This window comes from Ahaetulla prasina, chromosome 1, assembly GCF_028640845.1.
Source record: "Ahaetulla prasina isolate Xishuangbanna chromosome 1, ASM2864084v1, whole genome shotgun sequence".
Taxonomy (NCBI): domain Eukaryota; kingdom Metazoa; phylum Chordata; class Lepidosauria; order Squamata; family Colubridae; genus Ahaetulla; species Ahaetulla prasina.
In genome coordinates this window covers 30,926,996-30,951,462 of record NC_080539.1, presented here as the reverse complement: position 1 = coordinate 30,951,462, position 24,467 = coordinate 30,926,996, and the positions used below count along the sequence as shown (strand labels likewise).

The window sequence follows — 24,467 nt, the reverse complement described above, 5'->3', positions numbered from 1 at the left end:
TCTAGATTGGATTGTTCGGCTATGCGTTTTCGTATGTGGTCTATGTGGCGCCACCATACTCGGCCGTTCTTTAACTCCACCAAGTATGATTTTGGACCTGTTCTGTTTAGGATTTGTCCTGCTATCCAGGTTGGGCCTTCACCATAGTTGTGTGCCCACTGTCTCCTATGTCCATTTCTCTTGTTTTTCGTTTCCCCTTGTAACCCTCCGGTGTATAGTTTGGATTTAAGCGGTCTAGGGGGCACCTGAGCTTCGGCCCATTAATAATTCGGCTGGGCTTCTGCGGTTGTGACACAGGGGTTCTGTGTTGGGCCAGGAAAACATCGATTTTGTTTGCCAGTCGCCTGGCTTAAGTCTGGACAATGCCTCTTTTGCGCTCGGACGGAACGCTCTGCAAGGCCATTCGTCGCAGGGTGGAAAGGCGCCGAGAGGGCATGTCGGATGCCCTCTTCTGCCAAGTACTCCTCAAATTGGGTTGCCGTGGTGCGGGCGTTATCGGAAACTAGTGTCGGCAACCCATGGGTTACAAATAGGTGCCGTGGGACTGAGATCACGGCCTCGGCTGTCATGGATCTCATGAGAATGATTTCCAGCCATTTGGAGTAGGCATCTACTACCAGGAAGGTTTGGCCGTGGAAGGGGCGGCAAAATCAATGTGTATTCTAGACCAGGGCCCCTGGGGTCTCTCCCATTCCCGAACTGGGGCCGTTGGGGGTAGCGGTCTGGACTCCTGGCAGGCCTGGCATTTCCCTACCCTTTCAGCAATTTCTGAGTCCATTAAGGGCCACCACACATAGCTTCTCGCTAGACCCTTCATCCTTACGATCCCTGGGTGACCCTCGTGGAGGAGATCCAACACCCTTTTCCTCAATTTCTCTGGGATCACCACTATCCCCATAGCAGGCACCCCCTTGAGCCGACAGTTCCCCACGTTTCTTTACAAATTCTTTAAAACGCTCCGCGGGGCCACCCTCTTGTACCCAACCAAGTACAGTTCTCAAAATAATGTCTCGTATGACGCCCGAGCCACCTCCTTAGACGTGACTGGGCCAGAGTCAGAGAGTCAATTAACAGTATGGGCATCCCCGAGTGGGGTCCTCGATCGCCCTGGTAGTGGGCATCTGCTTAATGCGTCCGCATGCCCCAACTCTTTCCCGGCCGATGCTGCAGTTTTGTAGGAGTAGGCGGCTAAAAGATAGTCCATCGGGTCAATCGGGCGAAAGTGCCACAGGCGTTGGCGGTCGCCAGCCAGTAACCCTAACAGTGGTCTATGGTCTGTAACAATTTCAAAGTCTCTACCAAAAGCGTATTCGTGAAACTTTTTACCCCTGACACTATAGCTAGAGCTTCCTTATCCAACTGACTATAGTTCCTCTCTGTCGAGGACATCGTTCTGGAATAGAAGGCTATTGGGGCTTCTGTGCCATTTGGAAGCCTGTGGCTGAGCACAGCCCCACCCCGTAGGGGAAGCATCGCAAACTAATACCAATGGCATTGTGCTATGATACTGAATCAGTAAACTATCGCCGAGTAGATGTTTTACTGCTCAAAGCCCTAGCTTCCTTTCCCCAAGACCAAGCAGTATTCTTTCCCAGTAACTTATGTAGCGGCTCGGCAACGGTTGCCTTATTTTTCAAAAGACCGTAAAGTTCACTAGACCCAGGAATGCCTGTAGCTCTGTTTTGTTTTAGGCGCTGGAGCCTTTCTTATTGCCTTGACCTTGCTTTCAGTGGGTGAATTCTTCCTTGTCTATTCTGTAGCCCAAGAACTCTACGGATTCTACCCTATTTGGCATTTGTTCACTTTAACCTTTAGACCGCTGACCGAAAATGCCCAGAACTTTTCTCAAACGCCTCCCAATTCTTCTAAATTTTCGGCTGATACCAATACATCATCAAATAGGGACTACCCCGGGAGCCCTTGCAGAAGTCGCCCATTAAATTTTGAATAGACCAGGTGCCACACTCACCCCAAACTGTAACCGGGTACACTTGAAAGCACCTCTGTGAGTCACAATTGTCTGGGCTTCGCTGTGTTGGCGCTCACGGGCAGTTGTTGATAGGCTTGGGCCAAATCTAACTTGCAAAACGTGCCCTTGCCCCAGCGAGTGCAGCAAGTGTTGCACCACGGGACCGGTAAGCGCTTTTGCAAGGCTTTGTTTAACGCCGCCTTGTAGTCAGCGCAGATTCTAACTGACCCATCTGGTTTCACTGGGGTGACGAACGCCTCCCACTTTGCATGATCGACTGGCACCAGAATCCCTGACTGATGAGCTTGTCTATCTCCTTGTCAATCTTGGGTTTAAGGGCAAAAGGGACCTCTCCTTCCTTTAACCGTAATGGGGGCTACCTGGGGTCTAAATTGAAGGAAATAGGGGTCCCCTTGTACTTGCCCAGGCAGTCCTTGAAGACATCTTCGAACTGCTCATGAGTGTGTCTTTTAGGTTAAAGTCACTTCTGTAGATGCCAGTCACTCCCATGCCCAATGCGGAACCAGTCTAGTCCCAACAAACTTGGCAGGGTCCCTTCGACTATCGTGATGGGCAGGGTCTTCTTGTGTGGTCCGTACTCGGCGTGGACGGAGGTGGTCCCTCGAACAGGGATGCGATTCCTTGGTAGTCTTGAACTCGTAGCCGCTGTGTTTGCAGTTTGCGTTTGGCGATTTCGGCAAAGCTTTTAAAAGTGTCCCAGGACATGATTGTGATCGCTGACCCTGTGTCCACTTCTAGTCGGCACGGCACTCCTTGATTTTCGGTTTTGGTGAAGATTTTCTTCTCTACCGGGTTGCTGCACGCCTATATCACGGTCGTTCGATTTGAGTTCGCGCCTTTTGTTTTGACCAATCACGGGTCGCCTTGCGATCCGCTCTGATTGGTTGGTTTGAATTTTGGCGGGAAGGTTGGGGTGCTCGACAGACTTGAGCCAGGTGCCCTTCTTCTCGCACCGCCGACATGTAGCGTCCTTGAACTTGCATGTTGGCGCTGGTGTTGCCCTCCAACTTCCGCATTCATCCCGGTCTTCTTTGCCCCTCTCTCGGTGAGGCAAACTCCTTCCTCATCCTCGCCGTCTGATTCGGTCTGGATCTCTTCTTGTGCACGGGGTTGATTTGTGCTCGCCTTTGGTGTGAGTGGCTTTTTAGGGTTTCCGCGCTTGGGTGGACATCTCATGAGCTCTGGCTTCGTCCAGGCGTTTGCCAGCGATGGGTTGCTTTTGATAGCAGCCGCCTCCATAACGCATGTCTCTGACCCCACGGATGAGTTGCTCTAACAGCTCCTCATCCAAGTCTCGGTACCCACAGTCTTGGAGGCTTTCTAGGGCGGCCATGTAATCGCTGATGGATTCGCCCTCTGCTGTCTGCTCTCCAAATTCAAAGCGCCGTGCGTGGCGGTGTTGGCGAAATGGTTCTTCAATAGATTTTGCAGAGTTTGCCACGATACCGATTGTACTGGCGTTGGCTCTGCCAGGGCTTCCGCGATGTCGATGACCTCGGGACCGCAGTGGCTCAGGAAATATGCCCTTTTGCGGTTGTCTGGAACTCCTTGCAGTTCGTTTGCCTCTAGGAAGCTTTCGAAACGGGTCATGTACGTTCCCCATTTCTCCCTGGCTGGGTCAAACGGCGCGGGCGGAGTGTAGCTGGCCATCTCCGCATTTCTGCCCTGAGTTTGCTGGGTTCGGTTCTTCCGTGCGTTCAGCTTTCCTGGTGCTCTAGCCTCGAGATCCCACCTTCGCCAGTGTTAAGTTCGGGCAATATGAGGCTGGAGACCAGGGTAGTGACAACAGCTCTTTTTTTTTTTTTTATTATAAAAAGTTTTTATTGGTCAAAAAAAAATTTATGCAAATACATATCAGGTATGGTAAATTTTCATTTTTCTTATACATGATAAGAATTTTACTCAAAATTTTAAACACATACAACAGCCATATGGCAAGCAGGTGATCTGAGTAGCTAAGTTTCAATCTTACACAATAAGGAAGGGTCAAGAATAATCAGAATATCATACGAAGAGAATAAGGAAAACCAACACAATACCAAATATCTTTGTCACTTCCTAGTTTTGGATCTCAGAACTCTGGGTTCAGCCTGACCCAACTCCAGGGTCCGCAACAGCTGCAGCCGCCTCCGCCCATGGTCTATAACCTCCCTTCTTCAATTCCTGGGTCATCTAAATCCAGGAGGGCTTTGTGTTCCTCCACGAGGCCGCAGCCTCCGCAATTGTACTAATTTTTTTCGTAATGCCCTCCCGGAAAATCATCAATCCCTCTGGCATCAGCCATCTGAAGCCCACTCCCTTCTGGTACAATTTGCTTGATAAAAAATAATATTTCTTTCTCATTTCACGTACCTGTCTGGGAATCTGCCTCAGAATGGCTATCTCCCTGCCCCTATAAGTCAGTGCCCCACTCCTATGTTTTCTAAGAATTTCATCTCTCGTCTCTCTTTTCACAAATTTGACATGAACCTCTCTAGGAACTGCATGCGTGCGTGCATATTGTGAATTAACTCTATAAACTCGATCCACATCCCAATTCATAAAATCAACACCTCTCCCAAGAAATTCTCCCAACAGTTTAGTCACAACATCTCTCAAGTCTTCTTGGTCCACTTCTTCCAAATTTTGAAACCTAAGAAATAAGACATTTTATCCATCTGTAGTCCAAGCACAGCATTGCTTGTCGTCTCCCCTCTTTTCTGCACTGCCGCATCTCACCCTTCAGACCTTCCACTTTCTGCTTATTTTCTGCTGAGACTTGTTGAGTATCCTTTAAATCCTTTTGGATAGTCACAATTTCTGCTCTTATTTCATCCAGTTTCTTGTCCATATTAGATAACTTTTCCAGAATTCTCTCCATTTCTCCAGCAGTTGGTCTCTGACCTTTTGCCATTTAAAAAAAAAAATTTTAAAATCCTCAGGCAAGCACAGTATCCTTATAATTTCCTCCGGATCCACCAGGGGGCACTCACAGGAGCAACGAGTCCAGAGTACAGTTAGTCAACCAGGAAGCCGAAGGGAAGTGATGTCATCAAGATTCTCATAGTGAAGGCGGAAGCTGGACGCCACCATTGTTCCCCAGAGGGGGGGCCTCAAACCCTCCCTCCTAAATTTCTCCATCACCTCTTCTCCAGAGCTCCACAAAACCGGTAATCTTGTTATTTTAAGTTCTCCTCTCTCCAGTGATTCAGATTCTTCCAGTCGCAGGGAGAAAAACCCCCGCACTCCGGAGTACTCCACTCACATTTGCCGATATCCCCTTCCCTTCTTCATTCCTCAATTCTTCTCCGTTCCCTGTTCACCACCAGGCTGCTGCAATTATAAATCCAAACCCCCCGTGGCAACGCGCACAGCGGCCCAGGCGGCGACCAAAATAATGGCGCGGCCTGTGGCCTCGAACCCCGCCGAGCCTAGGGCGCGCCAGCATCGGTCCCCCAGTCCTGTATATCGGCTGGGAGACCCTGGCGAGCCGTCCGTGCGGCAGGTGTCCTTTCGAACACCTGCCCCCTAGGGCCCTCGGCGGCGGCCGGATTCGGACACTGGAGGCAGGAGAAGCCTTCCAGACGTCCGTTGCCACCGGATACCGGAAGTCGTCCGACAACAGCTCTTTAATATATGGTGAACCCAGCAACCAGGCTGGGGAAAAACCTCTCCTTATATACAGTTCAACTGGCGGCGTTAACCAATCAGCAACGTGCTTGTTTCCCGCCAAAACATTTAAAGATACATTACATATATAACTCAGCGGTGTCCAAACTTGACAACTTTAAGACTTGTGAACTTCAACTCCCAGAAAAAGCTTTGCTGGCTGAGGAATTCTAAGAGTTGAAGTCCACCAGGCTTAAAGTTGCCAAGTTTGGACACCCTTGGTATAGCTGGAGTTAGCCTTCCCCAAAGTGGTGCCCTTCAGATCCACTAGCATGGCAAGTCCCAGAATTAGCAGCAAGTCTGATCAAGAGCTATTGTTCTTCTTTGTCTCTCTCTCTTCAATTCCGCATTGATCAGACAAACACTTGTTACAGTGCCAAGATCAAGAGATGTCATTGTTCCTTTCTATTCTGCATTGGTCAGGCTGCACTTCGAATACCGGGTCTAGTTCCAGGCAACTCATTTTAGGAGGGGCTCTGACAAACTGGAGTGCAGCCAAAGGACAACAACAATCAAATAAATAAACAGTCTGGGAAAGTTTAAATGTATGGAGGTATGGTATGGTTGAAAGTACTTGATATATGAAGGCAGGGAAGAATTTTTTCAGATGTCATGGCAGGAACACGTCAGGGGAAAAAAAATCCTAATGGTAGATATGGAAATGACAGCTTCAGGATGTTGTGGATTTCTTTGACTGGTTGTTTGAGAACAGATTCCTGCACTGAGCAGATTTCCCATCACAACAGTGCTTAGAATAGAATAGAATAGAATAGAATAGAATAGAATAGAATAGAATAGAATAGAATAGAATAGAATAGAATAGAATTTTATTAGGAATTAAATCATGGAATTAAATCTTGCTGCATTATTACTGGAGAATGTATTGCTTCTATTTTTAGAATAGGATAGGATAGGATAGGATAGGATAGGATAGGATAGGATAGGATAGGATAGGATAGGATAGGATAGGATAGGATAGGATAGGATAGGATAGGATAGGATATTGGCCAAGTGTGATTGGACACACAAGGAATTTGTCTTGGTGCATATGCTCTCAGTGTACATAAAAGAAAAGATACATTCGTCAAGAATCATAAGGTATAACACTTAATAATAGTCATAGGGTACAAATAAGCAATCAGGAAACAATCAATATCAATAAAGTTAGTCATACAGTCATAAGCATAGAATAGAAAATTGCCCAACAATAAGAAATAAAAGACACTTGAACAGTTTTCTGACATCCAAGAACACTGAATGAAGCCCAGATCTTCCATACGCAATCTTGAGAGATGATGCAGCAAGAAAACGAGAAAAAGGAGAACATTTCAAATTAAAGAGTTTACAGAGAAATGGAAGAGGTTTTGAGGGACCCTTCAGAGTTGGACTAGAGGAGCATCCAATTCTTGGGCAACCCTGGCTGACCAGGTTTAAAGTGGCATGGGGCAACTTTCTAGCACAGGGGTCTCCAACCTTGGTCCCTTTAAGACTGGTGGACTTCAACTCCCAGAGTTAGCTGAGGGACTCTGGGAGTTGAAGTCCACAAGTCTTAAAGGGACCAAGGTTGGAGACCCCTGTGCTAGCAGCAGCATTAAGCAGGTTCCCAACCAAATGTAACAAGTGAAGAAAGTAGAACCCTAAGAAAAATAGAAAGGCATGACATGAATTTCCAGTTGCTGATCTGGAAAATGATTAGACTATGTTGATGCAGGTTTCTTCTTCCTTTTTTCTCATTCTTATAGGAATATGAGTTACAATAAATGCATTATTTCTGTACCTACTTTCTTGAACCCCGCTTCAAGACATACAGCGTCACTGTATCAGTGAGAGGTGTGGCATAGAAATTTATTAAATACTGTAAATAAGAAACAAGCATAACCTTTTACAAACACCAGCATTATTTCAATTATTTTATACTGATCAGCTTATAAAGAGAGAGGCCCACAAATGCCAAATAATTAAGCGGGGATTTGTTTATGGATTTTCTAAAAGGTTGATAATCCCCATCAGCCTTCCTCAGCTTGGTACTGTACCTTCCAGATATGTCCTTCCATCATCCCAGCAACAGCCATGGATGATGGACTGTTACATAAGAAATTCATGATTTTTTTTTTTAAAGTTCTAGATTTCTACTTCCCTCAAGGTAGCAATATTTAAAGGCTGAGCACAATTATTCTCGGCTCACTTTTTTCAGTGCCGTGGTAACTCTGAATGGTCACTAAGCAAACCATGTAAGTTGAGGACTAACTGTCTATTTAAAGATATCAAAAAATAGTATTTTATCCAAACTTTATCAAACCCACCCTGTGCCTGGTTTGAAAGATGGCTTTATATTTCATTTAGCACCTCCCATTCAAAGTGCTGGGATTTTTAACTTTTTTTTACCTACAACAAATATTGGCATGCTCTGCAATAATGAAGTGGATGTGAGCCAGAAGCATGCAAGCCATGTCTCTCCCCTCCCCCATTTTTCTGCATGGAGCAGGAATGAGAAAATGTGTGTTCCTCTGGGATACACAACTCAGGGCAGGATTGTGACTGTTATTCCTGTTCTCACATTGCAAACTGAATCCCACAGCAAACCATCTTCAAATTGTTTTAAGGGACTGGGCAGGGGGGTGGGGGGAGAGTGCTGATATGAAGCGCCGACAGAAGAGAATATCAGAACACTTAATGGAGTAAGTTAGAGAGAAAATATGCCTTCCTACTCAAGTTAAGTTTATGTCTCCTCCCCATTACACATATCTCCCTTCAGAGTTGCAAGAAATTGGCAGTATATAAATTTAATAATTACTACAGGGTTGTCCAACTTTGGTAACTTTAAGACTTGTGGACTTCAACTCCTAGAATTCCTCAGCCAGCAAATTCTGGGAGTTGAAGTCCACAAGTCTTAAAGTTGCCAAGGTTGGACACCCCTGAATTAGTATTATTCGAATGTAGCCACTATAGCTAGCTCCCAATTTCTGAGCGTGTGGCCTTAGATATAGACATAAAATTGCTACGACTTCGGCTGCAGCAGCCATATTCGACTTTTTTTTCCTTATAATTCATGGTAATAAATATTACTTTTTTTAAAAGTAACAAACCATTCAAGTTCATTAAGTCAAAGCCACCTCCGCTTCTTCCATCTGCTTCTCCTACACAATCCTTGGACCTTTCCATAAGGTATTGTAAACATTTCCTTGCCTCCCTTTGGGGAAATAGACTCGACTGCAAGCCTCTTGCATAATTTGGCAACACAGTCAAAACAAATGACAAGGCAGCTTTAATTTTGCCCAAACTAGTTACAAGCCGCTGTGAGTCACGCTTCTAGGAAGTGACTTCATGACCCAAATGGCTGGTTCTGAAATAATGTCTTTATAAACACTGCCAGCAATTTTTCTCTTTTTGCCAGTGTGGGCCTCCTGTGGTTTACAAGATGATGTTTTGGCATCTTTTGCAGTTGCAGAATTCATGCCCAGTGGACAAGAACCTGGTCCAGCACATCCACTAATTCACCCTCAGCCCACCCGGGATTTCTCAAAAAAGCTCATAACTGGATGCCGTTCAAATCCGCAAATTCTTTGGCAACCAGGAGGAAAAAGCCATCATTTCTAATTAACAGGCATGTACTCACTCTGAAGTTCATTAGGAGGAACAAGACAATGGCCTCCTTGCGAAGAAACCAAGATTCCCAACAACGAGAGCAACAGAGTGGGAATCATTTTCTCAACAGAAGGAAATCCAGATTCCTGCAAAAAGAAAAAGAAAGGAAAATAAAATGAGAGGGGCCACATTAGTCTACTAAATAACTGAGACCAGACAATATATCTCATTGATTTTTCTTTAAATAGTAGAAACTTGAAATTGAAAAGCCTGTATTTCCTCTGGAGAAATTACAATTAAAAGCTATATAGCGTATATAATAGATATAGGATGTTTTATTTGCAATGCAGAGACTTTGGAGCTCCTTGTCAACACAGTTTCTTATTAATCACCATCAGACAAGTGCTAGCAACTTCTCATTCCAATGATTGGCTAGAAGAGCATGCAGAACCTTAGATCTTCCCAAAGCTTCGTCCCCAACTATTAGCCACGTAGCAATATCTTTTGGACCACAGTGTCCATACCCCTTTTGGAGAGGTGTTTCTAAATTAAATAGGATCAGCTGGATTCAGTTTGAAACTCTGCCAGAAAGCCTGTTTGAAGGTCCTTTTGTAGTTCAGCTTGCTTTCTGGAAATGAAGTCCAATGTATTGAGCAGGATTAGCAGTTGTTTTTTTTTTATCAAAAGTTTTATTTTATTTTTTTTGCTTTGAATTCTTGGCAAATAATGGAGCAGAAATCAATAAATGCATGGTATACTGACTGATACAATGCTGTTCTTTACTAATTCATGGGTAAGAATGAAGGCCAAAACAGGAAGGCTTTCTCCATATCCAATTGCTTCTGTAATTCTTTAGTTTCCAGCATCAAAGCCAATTTAATATATTTCTGTTCCCCAGGCTTCCAGCTGACAGTTGGACAGTTCCAGCTGACAGGACAGTCTCCAAATGGTCAGCTGGCAATACAGTGACCATTTTTGGACCAGAATATCCTCAGAGCAACAGGTCAATGTCAGCATAGAAATGATCCAGTAAACTGAAGGTTTCTTAGACGGTGGATTGTAATCCCCTGGGAGATTCACAAATAAATTTGAGGGAGGCCAAACTTTCTTGACCTGCCTGTCAGTGGGTAGCCTTTCCTGCATGGCCAGTTGGTGCATAGGATCCAAACACCATGCTCCCTTCTAACAATCTTTTCTCTCTATACAATGACTGCAAATTTCTCCCAAGAACCACCCAACTAGCTCAGCCTGGATCGAGGCATTCTTGGAAAATGTCACATTCCATTTCTTCCAAAGAACTTCTTGGAGGTCCATCATGTTGGGTCCCAGCACAGAGTCTGTGTTCTGCTCCAGGAAGTCCAAACACTGTGATTCTTCTGTTCTTTGAAGAAGCCACCTCACAGTGGGAAACTGGTGCTCTTAGACTGCCTGTCACAAACACAGTCGGAGCCAGGATGATGTGCCTTAGCAAGCAATCCAGAAGAAGCTCACTTTGGAAGAGGAGAAAGGAAAGTGATGCATTTCTATCCCATGAGCATTGCCTGCATTACCAAGAATGATTATAATAGAATAGAATAGGATTCTTTATTGGTCAAGTGTGATTGGACACACAAGAAATTTGTTTTGGTGCGTATGCTCTCAGTGTACATAAAAGAAAAGATCACCATTTCTTAGTTTAAATATGTCCTGAAACCTGATGAAATTATACAATATTTCTAATTCCATGATATGGCATGAAGATGCCGCTGAGAAGCGTTTGGGGAAGCACAGTATGGAATTCATTTGAGCTCCTCTATGCAACCACCTGGACTCTATAATCCAATGTGGTTTCCTATCCCATGACTGACTTCACAGCCTGCTTAGCCAAGGTATTAAATTAATGCATTTTTCTGGGCTTACTCTATACACTGAATCATTACCTAACCAGATGGTTTGAGTTGACCCAATATGTTATGCAAGTAGGAAAAAAACAAAGTTAAATTTAACCAAACTTTGAAGTGATGTGCATTCGGCCATTTCTCTACATCTCTTCTACCTTGGTCAAAAGGGATATATGACAGAGCCATTCAGTTTTTAATGTACGGTATAAAGGAGGCGGGAGGGGGAGATTATTGCCTAAAATATGCATATTTATTTTCTTCCTTTTTTCTCTCTTTACTCCCCACCTCACCCCATTTCAGTGGTGGGTTTCAAAAAATTTTACTACCAGTTCTGTGGGTGTGGCTTGGTGGGCGTGGCATGGCTTGGTGGGCATGGCTTGGTGGGCATGGCAGGGGAAGGATACTGTTAAATCTCCATTCCCTCCCAATCAGCTGGGACTTGGGAGGCAGAGAATAGATGGGAGTGGGGCCAGTCAGAATTTTTACTACCAGTTCTCCGAACTACTCAAAATTTTCGCTACCAGTTCTCCAGAACTGGTCAGAACCTGCTGAAACCCACCTCTGCCCCATTTATTAAAAAGACAAGAAATTCAATAGTAGTGAAAGTTCAAGATTTCTCTTTGAATAATTGAAATCTACCTACGATTACCTCCTTCAATTAACATAAAAAGGAAACAAGTTATAAACAGGTTTCAATTAACATAAAAAGGTCAGGTTATTAAAAAAAAAGCAGTGCTCCAATAGTCAAGAAGCAAATTCCACACCAAAAAAGATTATATTTCAATGAGGGTAAACAGCATTTTACATTAAGCAAAAAAGAAGCACAAATTAGAACACAGTGTTTTTCAAACTTGGCAATCTTGGGTTTCAACTGCCAGAATTCCCCAGCCAACATGGTGCCTGGGGAATTTTGGGAGTTGAAGTCTACATGTCTTAAAGTTACAAAGTTTGAAAAACACCAAGTTAAACTATGCACCTTTGTTGCCAAAACCTATAGCCATGTTTTTCCTATGTTCTAATTCAATTGCTCAAGTAGTGCAATCTGCATGGATAGAATGAGATGGTCTTGGCCTTGGTTAGCTAGAGCAGACTAAAAGATGTATGTATGAATGTTCTGCCTTTCACTGTGTCATCTCTAATGGTCTGCATCTCCTTGTGGATTTTCCACAGCTACCATTAAATCTCAAGGAATACATAACAAGAGAATTCCTCCCACAGAAAGTTTTCAGGTATCAGGCAAACAGAGATGTTGCAATATGTAAGATAAAACAACAGTAACAGAGTTGGAAGGGACCTTGGAGGTCATCTAGTCCAACCCCCTGCTCACACAGACCTGTACTAGGGATTTGAACCACCAAACTGCCGACCTTTCTGATTGACAAGCTCAGTGTCTTAGCCACGGAGCCATCTAGGCACCCAGAGGGGCACTCTCTGCCACCCTGAACAAGAGGCAGCTCAAAGACACCACTGAGAAGAAAAAAAACCAAGAGAGATTCTCAAGTACCAGTAGAAGAAATTATCTATAGCTCAAGGCTGAACTGTGGAGTTCTTGTAACTCTCTGACCTTGATTGTTTGTTTGCAGACATTTGTTACTCATCCAGGCAAAACATCTGGCAAGCACACAACCAAGATCAGAGAGCACCAAGGCAGAAAAACAAAAACCACATTTGCAGATGAAGAAAAATCAACAGGGAAATTGCTAAGCAGACTACCATATGGTATTCCGTATTGCCCAAGACCAATGAGAGGGCCTGCAAAAAGCCAACCAACTACCAACTTGCCAAGATTCACAAAGACACTGAACGATGCACACTTTGACTCAGCCCAATGTCTGTTCTCCCAGATGGACACATGGCATAACAAAGGATAGGAAACCTGGCCAGCCTTCCCAGCTTTAATAGACAGCTAGATTCTCCAGACAAGAAGAACAAATTGTCCCAACATATCTGCTTTCCAGATAACTCCTCTATTGTGCAAAGAACTGCAAAGGGCTGGTTTTGGTGGTGGGAGGTCACCAAAGCAAACTCTCTGTCCTCAATTTTTCATGGAGGAGTGAAGGAAGCGGGAGGCCTCAGTAAAGCACCCACCATTTTTATGACGCTGTCTCCAGGCAAGGCAAGCAGACAAACCTCAGCAGAACAGAAATAACAAAGTGGTTTCTTTCCCTCAGATCTTTTTTTTTTTAAACCAAGCCCAATAATGTTAATTGGACACATCTGGTAACAACTCACCCAATACTAGCGATAGTTTGAATGGGTTGAAGGGAGGGAGGAGATTGCCTTGTTTTGGGAGACATAGCATACTCTGCTGTTATATAAAATTAAATAGTAGTGGTGGTAAAGGCTTTCCATGAATTTCTGAGTATCAGAACCAACATATAGATGGTCCTTTTTCAATGAGTGTGAAGGACAGGTAATCCTTGAGTTATGACCCCAATTGAGCTCAAAATTTCTGTGGTTAAGCAAGACAGTTGTTAGGTTGGTTTTGCTCCATTTTACAACCTTTCTTGCCACAGTTATTAAGTGAATCCCTTCAGCTGTTAAGTTAGTAACATGGTTATTAAGTTAATATAGCTTCCCCACTGACTTTGTGTTCAACTCCCCTTAAAATGATAGGTTACAAGAACTTTTTTTTAAAAACAGCTATTTTTCAAGAATTCAATGGGTTGTTTGTGAACAGGGACTTCATAAAAGCTATGGAGTCCATTGCAATAGAAGTCTCGAAGGAGTATGAATCAATTTTCCTAGACAAATTTCCTACAGTACTTGCCCCCTTCGAGGCTGCTACTTAAGGGGGAAAGAGTGTGCTTTAATCCTTTCAATAAATTAATTCCTGTTGTATAAAGGAGAAAGGATCTGACCAAGTCCTTGGCTACGTAGAGCTTAGTGGCGTGGGAAACGAGCAGCAGCAAACAGAACCCTGATCGCGCTGCCAAGAGAAACAGCCACCACTCACTGAAAGACAGCAAACTGGCTTTATCTGCAGAAGGAGACCGAGATCTGTGGTTAAAGGCTCTCAAGTAGCAGGGTCAAGGCATCTGTTGTGCATACAGAAGGTCCCAAATTCAATCACCGAATTTAATCTAAAAGGATCAGTTAAGATTTCTCTGCCTGACATTCTAGAGCGCTGTGAACGGTCAGCATAGACAATGCTGCTTGACATGAACCAAGGAACTGACCTAGTTGGTTAGGCTTTGCAGGCAAGTTTCTCACCACACAATATATCCACCAACTACACAATACATCCACCAGAAAAGGCGCAAGAGATGGGGGTCATTTCAAAGAATTCTGCATTAGGTGAGCCTTTTCCCATGACTTTACCACTCAGTTGCACAAAGAGTCTGAATGGCATTTAGAGAGATTTGGAGGGGGTTGACTGCAGATAGTTTTTTTTTAAAAAAAACAGTGCTGAATTACTGGAAATTAACAGCATGTGTTAAGAAGGCTGCTGTTGCAGCACTTAGATTTCAAGGTCAAACCATGCTTCAAAGTGTGTGTACGACAACTCCTTAAAATAATTGCTATTTTCCTGGCCTCAAGGATGCTCCAGGCAGGAGTGGATAAGAGAAAGAGAATAATTTAAAGAAATGTGTACATGGGGTAGGTACATACATACTTAGATAGTACTGAGATACTTTGCAAACAAGAAAAAGAGGAGGAAAACTGGCTGTTACCTTATTTAAATATCACCTTTTATGTAAAATATTTTTTTTCTTTCAGGACCTGCAAAGGATGCAGGCCAGACTTGCTAGATCCTGGGCAATATCATTGTCTGACTCCCTTCCCTACAGCTGGCCTTGACCATGGGAATCTTTATCAGCAGAACAACAACATAGAAAGATAAATAGTATGAGTAAAGCCAGAACCATCACACATCAAAAATGGGATGCCTAACAAGGAAGTTATCAAGCTAGATGTTTTTAGTTCTTTCTGACCACAGAGATCTTGGTTGCCATCCTTTTCACTGCCTTTTCTTTCCTCGTCACTTCTGACTAAACAGAAAGTAAAGGCACAGAAAGAAGACTGCAGAAACCAATAAAGCTGAACATTTCACTTCTGCCTAGACAAGGAAACAAACATTCAGGGAAATGCTGGCACAAGATAAGCTTCCCTGGAGATAAGCTGCCAGACATGGGGAGGCTGAAATGGGCCCATCATGGGTGTGAAAAGCATCAATTATTCCTGCCTTGAGAAATGCTCACATCTTCCCCCTTCATAGATACTGTATTCTGCAATGTCCATCTTGGCCAGATCATACACTGAGCCAGTTCTTAATGTAAATTGCTTGGCTTGGCATATGAATGCAGCCATTGTGAACAGTAAACCACAGCTTATGTGACAGTATTATGTGAATAAAGTTCAAAACAAACAATCTAGCCACATTCACCCACATGATGAAAATTACATATTTTGCATCAGGACAAAAATTTATACAAGAGTGTCATTGATGCTATCTCCCCATGGATGTCCATGTATCTGGATTGCTGCCCCAATATTTCTCCTCTCGCCAGGATTTTGATTGGAGAGATCCAAACCAGATTTTAATTCTGGGTCTCTGTTTTTTAACCAAGACATATGTGGACCTCCTCTATAATTTACAAAAAAACAAAAAAACAAAAAACCAGTCCAACCTTGAAAAACTACCCTTTAATCTGAAAGCCCTCTTAGATAAACTGAGATGTCAAGCTAAACTACAGCTATTTCAGGATGAAACAAAATGATTTCTACATATACTCAGAGGCATTCTAGAATAGAATAGAATAGAATTTTTATTGGCCAAATGTGATTGGACACACAAGGAATTTGTCTTGGTGCATATGCTCTCAGTGAACATAAAAGAAAAGATACTTTCATTTATATTTCTTTATATTTTGCAGAGCTGATTCCTGACTCAAGATCTACTTTCTCTACATTTCAAATTTCTCTCCCTATGTAATTTCTGCTGAGATGGCAAGAAAAGTACAGTGATACCAAAGTCTTTCTACTGTTGTTTTTTCTTTAGTAAAAACATAATTGGGCACCAAATCTTAGAGCTGAGTGGTAACCAGGCATCATAGAAATCTGTCAATGCCCAATAAAGCTGAGGGCAAGAAGCAAGCATGCAAGTAGATTTTTTTTTACATATAATATGCTTATAACATGCCAGTATTTTGAACACTTATGATAGAAAAGATGATAAAGACTAGTCTCATGAATAGAAAGATAACAATGTGACAGTTTCTGGAAACATAAAATAACTATGGTAGCAAACGGAAAAGTGAGACCATTTGTCTCAGGTTCAAAAGCAGACACCTAGGAGCACCTCTTTCCAGGTGTATATTTGTATAAGTCAATAAATACAGCAATCATCTCACATTCTGTCATGTTCCCAAGATAACGTTCAACTTTATTTGCTTTTTGTTTTGTTTTTTAATATTCCAGCACACTTATCTGATTTCTTCCTATTTCAGAACAAAAACAAAGGTAATTATTAGAGAATGGGTAGTTCCAGTCCCATCAGTCCCTTTACACTTAAGGAACAACTTGCCCCAGTAGCTAAAAACCTGGAAGACTTTGTCCAGCATCTGAGGGATAAACTTCAAATGCTGCCTATGAATAACTGGGGCAGAAAAGGGGGAGAGGGAGAAGAGCTTGCAAAGCCTATGTGCCTGCCAAATCCAGAAAATCAGATGACGTTGGGGATCTGCCAGGTTTTCAAAAACTCTATGCTTTCCAGTCCCCAAGTGGCAGAAAAAGTTTGATCCTTTTAAGATGCTAGGAAATGGTTTATGGTTAGAGTTAATCCCCATTCTTTTTCAGATCTAATATTTTTTTAAAAAAACAGCACGCACTGTTGTAAGCAAAAAGAAGGAGAGGGTGAGGTGGGAGAAATAAAGCCCTCAGTTCTGTTGACCTAGATGCTGCTTCAGTAGAAAAATTGGCCAAGATGGAACATGGGGAAAAAGAAAATGACAATAGTTCAGGAACAGCTCAGCAGAGCAAAAAGCAAATGGACAGTGATTCACTCCTTAACCTTGGCTGGGACTGAACATGACCATGCACTTTTTATCATGGCTCCATTTCCCCAGTATCCAATGTTAGACTTCAAGCTAGCGGCAGAAGCATGTCATTTTGTACTCTGATAAACACCACACTCACAAGTGGAAATAAATCAATACAGTAGCAGGACTACAAAGCCGCTGTTAAGGCTTACATTAACAGTGAGTGGGGCATGGCAGCAGAACTCTCCTTGAATGTCTATGGAGAGTCTCAGTCATCCAGGTCACGGTTGTCTCAAAAGTGCTTTTTCAAAAGGCAGAAAGTCCAGCTGCCTCTTGAAAAAGCACCTTTAAGTCTCCTTCTTGAAGCTAAATTGTTTACAATCTCCAGGAACACTACGCCTCAGTTTTAAAATGCACAGCACCCCTTTTCTCATCTAGGCTGTGACTCTGAAAGCTGGAATCTTTGCTTGGTTGCTCTTCCTTAACACTTTGAGTCTTGTGCAATGGGACACATCCATTGTGTAAAGCAACATGAAGCAGAAGGTGCTAAGACCTGACACAGAGCTTGGCTTTCACTATTAGGCAATATTTCCCATCCCCTGATCTTGCTGTATGCTGCCTAGAGTCCCATTGGTTGAGTTGGGTGGCCAGAAAAATATTTGAAATAAAGAAAATAAAAAATGTGCCCCACACTAATTGAGGCTAAGACACCAAATGGTCTACAACTTACCAAAAAACACTCCCCACCCCACAGGTGAACTGAATAAAATATCTGAAGAGCTGCAGTCACTGCTGCCCAGCATAAATTTCTACCCTGTCCTACAAGCTAAGTGGCATCACCAAGCTAACCTGGGCTGATCACTACAAAACTCAGCTGGGTGAGACTCACTAACCGCTCAAATGGGACATTCCCAGGAAATCTCAGGACTGCAAGATGGAAGAGTTTTGTTTTTTTGTTTTTTAATGGGGATGAAAACCTTGGCAAAGCATTCAGTATGTGGTTGCCGGATGAACTTGTTGCCAAGCCTCAATTCTTTTTCACCTTTACGCGGAAATGCTGGGCATTAATTGTGTGCAAAGCAGGTGCACGCTACTAGTAGCCAGGCTCGCCTGTTCTAAGTTTCTCCCATGCCCAGAGCATCATACCCTCCCCAACCGGTACCCCTCACACAACCTGCCCTCCACCCGTTTTCAGGCACATGCAAGTAGGAACCTGCTACTTCTTCCAGTAATTTTTCTCCTACTGGAGCCCAGCGTTTGAATTAGGGTCCCCGATCCTCTCCACTATGTACATCGCTCCTCCCTTGGCTCTCCCCAGCGCGGCCAAGAGATGCCCATTTCTCTGCCCGCGTTCCTACGCTTCCCAAGTTACATTTCCACCCGCCGGGAAGAGGGCGACGCTTTTCTCCATCCTCCAAAAGGAGGGGAGGGAAACCCGCATCGCCGAAAGTCATCCTTCCATCCAGGCGAGGTAATCTCCGGTCCCCACCTTCGAGATTGTTCCAGCCTGAAGCCGAGAGCTGCGTCACTCTCGCTTCCCTCCCGCCGGCCGCTTGGACCCTTCACTTTTACGCCCCGGGAGCAGCTAGCCTTTAAAAGCTCCCGATAATCTAACGGAAGGAGGATTTCCTTTCCCAAAACTGGATCCACTCGCCCCTCTTGGCATGGAGATATTTCAATCAGGCGCTGGGCAGCTTCCTTAAGCGATGGGACAAAAAGTCCTACCGGTCCTGCAGCCCGTGCGAGGGTACCTACTCAGCCTGGGCAAGCTCCCGTTCCCACTCCCATCACCACTACCCAGGCACGACTCCAGCATTCAGATTACGTCCAGGTTCCCCACCTTGACTCTGCCGCAGTTCGCCCCGGACAGGCTATGGCGCGGTGGCCGCCGAGGTCTTATATAGGCCACCGGCCCCTCCCACCGGTCCTGAGCTCATCACCGGCAGACAGACACCATCCCGTTCCCCCCCTTCCGCCCCCCCCCTCCCCAAGACCGGACTGGGAAACCCGCCGCAAAAGCGCATCTCGCACCGCCGCCGCCAAGCGACGCCCGCACTCCACCCCTGCGGGGGGGAAAAAGAGAGATAGAGAGAGAAGCGCCGCGTTTTCCGCCGATGGCAGGGCAGCCCGGGTCCTTGCAAAGAAAGGCAGAGCGGGAAGGAAGCGGTCGGCGCTGCGGAAAAGCCGCAAGCGCCTTTGGCGCGCTGTGTCTCTAGCTGCGAAGAATTTAGCCCCCGGACCGGCGTCTCGGTCCCGGCCACTTCCCACCCCCATCCCACCCCGGTTGGTAAAGCAGGTAAAGCTGCCTGCTACTACAGGGCAAGAAGTTGTGGGAGCTTCATCACTTGAGACTTTCAAAAAAAGCTTGGACTGCCATTTGTCAGAAATGGTGTAGGCAGGGTCTCCTGCTTGAGCCGGGGGTTGGACTAGATGACCTATAAGGTCCCTTCCAATTCTCTTAATCTGTTAAAGGGCTAGCCTCGCTTTTAACGAAGGCACGGGGCGGGTGATCCGCTGGGGCTCTTGGATCAGAAAATTGAAGCCAAATGATCGACTGTGTAGTTGTAGTTAAGTGGTGATTTTCGCGGTTATTATATCAACCGTGGATAAACACGTGCGAACACCAGTACCGCAGTTATGCAGCTCGGTCCTTTCCCCAATCACAGTCTGGTTTCCCAGGCATGTAAGAAAAAGGGGGGTTGCTGTAGTTGGTGGTTATGCAGAGGGAAAGCAGTGACTGGGAGGACAAAGCATCTATCCTGCTTACCAGTTCTGCCTTAGAGACCCGCAGGCACTTATCTGTAATCTTGAGAAGGGTTTGCTAACTTTTTTTTTATTTTATTTTTTGCATTTATATCCCGCCCTTCTCAGAAGACTCAGGGCGGCTTACACTATGTTAGCAATAGTCTTCATCCTATTTGTATATTTATATACAAAGTCAACTTATTGCCCCCAACAATCTGGGTCCTCATTTTACCTACCTTATAAAGGATGGAAGGCTGAGTCAACCTTGGGCCTGGTGGGACTAGAACCTGCAGTCTTACCAGTCTGAGCCACAGAGGCCCCTTTGCTTGCTAGTAAATCATGTCACCTTTGGCTCTTTAAAAATGGAACCATTGGATGGCATCAAAGTGTGCTGATATGGGGCAAAAGCTGCATGGTATCCAGCGCATATGAATGGGCGTGTGGAACTGACTCAATCCCAAAAATAAATCTTTTTGCAGAATAAACAAAACCTACTTAAACCCATTGATGCAGCACTAAAAAAACAGCTGAGAAGGAACCTGGAAGCTGAGTCATGGTAACTGGACTTTTTTTTTCTTTAGTTTGAAACATTTTGCTGCTTATCTAAGTAACTTCTTCAGTCTGAGAAGGAAATGATATCACGGCATCATGATTGCCAGAATGACACCAAGATTGGCATGCAACATTTTTAAGGAGGGGGGAAAATCTCTGTTTAGTTGTGATATTTTGCCAAATCACCAGGTCTGTTTGCCCTCACTCAGAGGTTGTGTGTTGGAGTGTGAGTGCACACACAGCTACCTTCAAATCAGTGTTGACTTGTGATGATTTGCCTGGACTAATCACAACTAGAATTCCCAGTCTCACACTTTTCTTGCTGTCATACAGAGTTTCTAAATAGTCATAAGAAACTAGCTACAAACACATCAATGAATGCTCTCTGGAATCAGTGGAAATCACAATTTGACATGGGAAATTAGTTAATCCAAAGAAACAGTCTTGTATGTTGAGTGTTCTTATGTAAAGTTTTGAACCATAAAAATTGATGCTCCTAGATTAGAACATAAGATTCCTCCTAGATCTGGTCAAGAGCCTGTCTAATCCAATGGTGAAATGTAAAATTTGTTACTTTGGGCATGGCTTGGTGGGGGAGGTAATGTGACTGGGTGGGTGTGGCCAACTTTTTTTTTTTGTACTTTTAAAAGCATTTTTTCTATAACCTCTTTGGCCAAAGAGGTTGTAAAAAAATGCTTTTAAAAGGCTCCTCTGACAATCCCAGCTGAGTTGCTGATTGTCAGAAGCTTTTCTTTTCTTTTAAAAGCATTTTTTTGCCTTTACCAGAAAAAAAAGCCTCTGATGATCAGACAAGTCAGCTGGGATCATCAGAGGAGCCTTTTAAAAGCATTTTTTACAAAACTTTGTAAAAGTTTACAAAGCTTTTACAAAAGCTTTTAAAAACCTCTGATGATCCCAGCTGAGCCGTGCGATCATCAGAGGCTTTTTTTTCTTTTAAAAGCATTTTTTCAGCTGAAGAAAAATGCTTTTCAAAGTTAAAAAAAAGCCCTTTGATGATCACACAGCTCAGCTGGGCATAGGGGAGGGCAGGGATTTTTGCTACCGGTTCTCCAAACCACCCACCGCCATCACTACCAGATCAGGTGATCCAGTCCGAACTGGGAGCATTTCACCCCTGGTCTAATCCAATATTCATTCCCACACCATGGCCAACTGGGTGCATTCAGAAGCTCACCAATATGGAGAGACAGGCCTTCTGCTCCCTAGCAGCAGGTATTCAAGGGATATATAATGGTCTGTGAGAATGTCCTTGCGAGACAGGAGGAAGAACAGCAGTCTAGGCACTGGTCAGATATCAAAGCATTAATGGGCTAGAATCCTTATCCCTATGTCCATACATTCTGTCTATAGCTGGTTGAGCTGAACAAAAATGATATACTGTTGAAAAGACAGTTGTCTTTAAAATGCTAAATCAGATTGGGGCACATTTAACCCACTCATCTCCTGGTTTGCAGAGGTCCTGTCTTAACAGATGTGTTAATCAGGTGTAAGTTCCTGACATTGTTACAAGATAGAAGCAGATAATTTGTAAGATATAGTAAGATTCAGATTCAGATGAATAATGTTACTCAATATATGTTAGTCTTGCAAGTAATCCAGACAGGAAATACACCCAGATGAACTACTGTAAGATTAACAGAGTATTTGAGTTTGGAAGTATATTTCTTCCCCCTCTACACCCAAATAAATTAGGGAGGGTTCCTTCTAAGATGTTTGCCATGCCCACATTCCTGCTGTAGATCAAGATGCCTCTTATCCCACAATTCCCCTCACTGCCATTCTTCCATCTCTCAAGATTAGGGGTGTCCAAACTTGGCAACTTTAGTTGCCAAATTTGGATACCCCTGCTCAAGATCATTCTCACATATTATTACAATACATCATCTGAAAAACAGAGAAAATTGGGAAGGAATACTGAGTAAGCAGGAAGAGGCTATTGAAACAATCTGATTGCTATTTGTTTATTTATTTAAATACACAGAAATAAAAAATAAACAAAAAAAGACAAAAGCATATTATAATACATATAGAAGACATTTCATTTGTTGAATACCTCATTAAGCCTTGATCACACGAAGTGTAATATTGAGCAATCTTTCCATTGTCAATAAAGAGCTGGTTTATAAGCAGAGAACAAATATGTTCAGAACCATAAATCTGTGATAGCTCTATCTTTCTTCTGCAAAAGAGTAAACCAATTTTTTTTCAGTACCTCTTACTTGATGTGACTAGAATTCTTTATATAATGATTGGTTTAAGCTATTTAAGCTCTTAACAATACTCTAATGTATCTTAAAAATACCGATATGTTTAAAGAACAGATTTCAAGGATGATAATAACTCTGGAGATTTAGATGCTGCTAATGCATCAGAACCAACCTGTGAAATCAAAAGATGTTTTAGTAAAGAATTAGCCATTAATAATATTTTATTAAATTGCAAGTTTCAAACTGGGATTAACCCAAAATGAATATTTATCATATGAATAAGAATCTAAATTTTATTTTGATCCTGATCTTCCAACTACATTTAATTATCTTCCAACTACATTTAATACTAAACATATAGTGGAAATCCTGGCTAAAAAAGGAAATGAGACTCTGCCATGATATTGAAGGAGTCACGTATTATAATGATCAATTTTTTTGTTGTTTTAATCACTTTTATTGAAAATGTATGTCCAATGACAACACTGAAAATCAGGAAACTTACCCCACCATCACCATCATTACATGGTAAGGTTAATTTAAATAAAGAAAATATAAAAACTTACCCTTTTTTGCATTTAAAGCTTTGAACCAATTAATCTGTTCGAAATCCTTAAAAGAAATTACTCTGGGTATTATAACAGTCCTGAAATAATAATCCATTTTTATAATGTTTACCCTTCCCCATAAATTCATTACAATTTTAATGCTTTATTTACCTCAATATTAATCTGAGATAAATAGCTTTAAATATTTCTTCTACAGATACGTAATCTTATCTGTAGAAGTAGTAGATATGTAAAAGAATTCAATTATCAAATGAAATGCCAATTTTTACCTTTTTTCCTAGGTATATTTGATCAAGAGTCAGTTTGATATACTGGTTAAGGTATCAGAGTAGAAACCAGGAAACCATTTCTGAAAAACCTCCTGAGAAAACTACAGAGACTAGTCCAAGTAATAGTCAGCACTAACCTGAAGGAACCCCTAACCAAAATTTTTCATTTTCCTATATCACATGAGTGTGAGCGTGTATGTGTATTTCATATATATTGATTCATTATATATGAAAGCATGTATATAAGATGCCAGAAACCAGAGGTTAGTGATGGAGTGATGGTTAATGTACAGGGATTATTGAAGATGTATAAATATAATTAATGTAGGGTCGGGTCTGACCAGTTGCCATTTTAGAATGGTGGGGAGGGAAAAAAAGAGAGAGTAAGAGGTAGGAAAGAGGAGAAGAGGAAGGAAGAGGGGTAGAAGAGGGAGAAGAGTGTAGGGTGGAGGGAGGAGAGGAGGTAGATAAGAGAAGGAGAGGAAGGTTTGGAAAGTAAAAGAAGGTAGAAGAGGGAAGAAGGTTAAAAAGGGGGGTGGTGACTGGGCAGGCCCGACTAATTGTATATAACTGTACATTGGATGAATTATTTGATAAGATTGTAAAAATAAAACTTAAAAAAAAAAAAAAAAGATGCCAGAAACCCAATAATGTATCAAAATATTGAACCAATCAATAAATTTTGATATATAATGTTAATTATAATAAAAAAGACAATATAATATCACCGTAACTTTCTATATTATGTGAATCTGAACCGGTCTATGGTTTCATCTTCTTTGTGTCAGCAGAGGGCAGCAAGCACAAGCCATCTATCCCTGGTGTGAAAAGGAGAAGAGTGATGCTGATTTATCTAGCATCCTGTGCTATCTGTCAGCTATCCTTTCTATGTGGGAAATTTTGCGTGGAGATATAAAGGAGCCACCAATAGTCCAACTGATGCTTAATAGAACCACTTTTCATAGACTATTATTTTGACAGAGCAATGTCGGGACTGACATTCTACCAAATTAGACAAAC

General features: G+C 42.9%; 1 protein-coding gene across 3 annotated transcripts in view; it reads right to left on the bottom strand.

The window, feature by feature from the left end:
• CLU (clusterin) overlaps window positions 1-18,967 on the bottom strand; it is a 36,226-nt gene extending 17,259 nt beyond the window's left edge. The window contains exons 1-2 of one of the 3 annotated variants that reach the window (XM_058164731.1): window positions 18,925-18,967; window positions 9,255-9,369 (exon numbers count right to left, since the gene is read on the bottom strand). In XM_058164731.1, coding sequence (XP_058020714.1) covers window positions 9,255-9,342 — 88 coding nt within the window. In that variant the 5' untranslated portion in view covers window positions 9,343-9,369; window positions 18,925-18,967. The other 2 variants (XM_058164732.1, XM_058164733.1) reach the window with 2 other exon arrangements.
• Window positions 18,968-24,467: the final 5,500 nt, after the last annotated feature.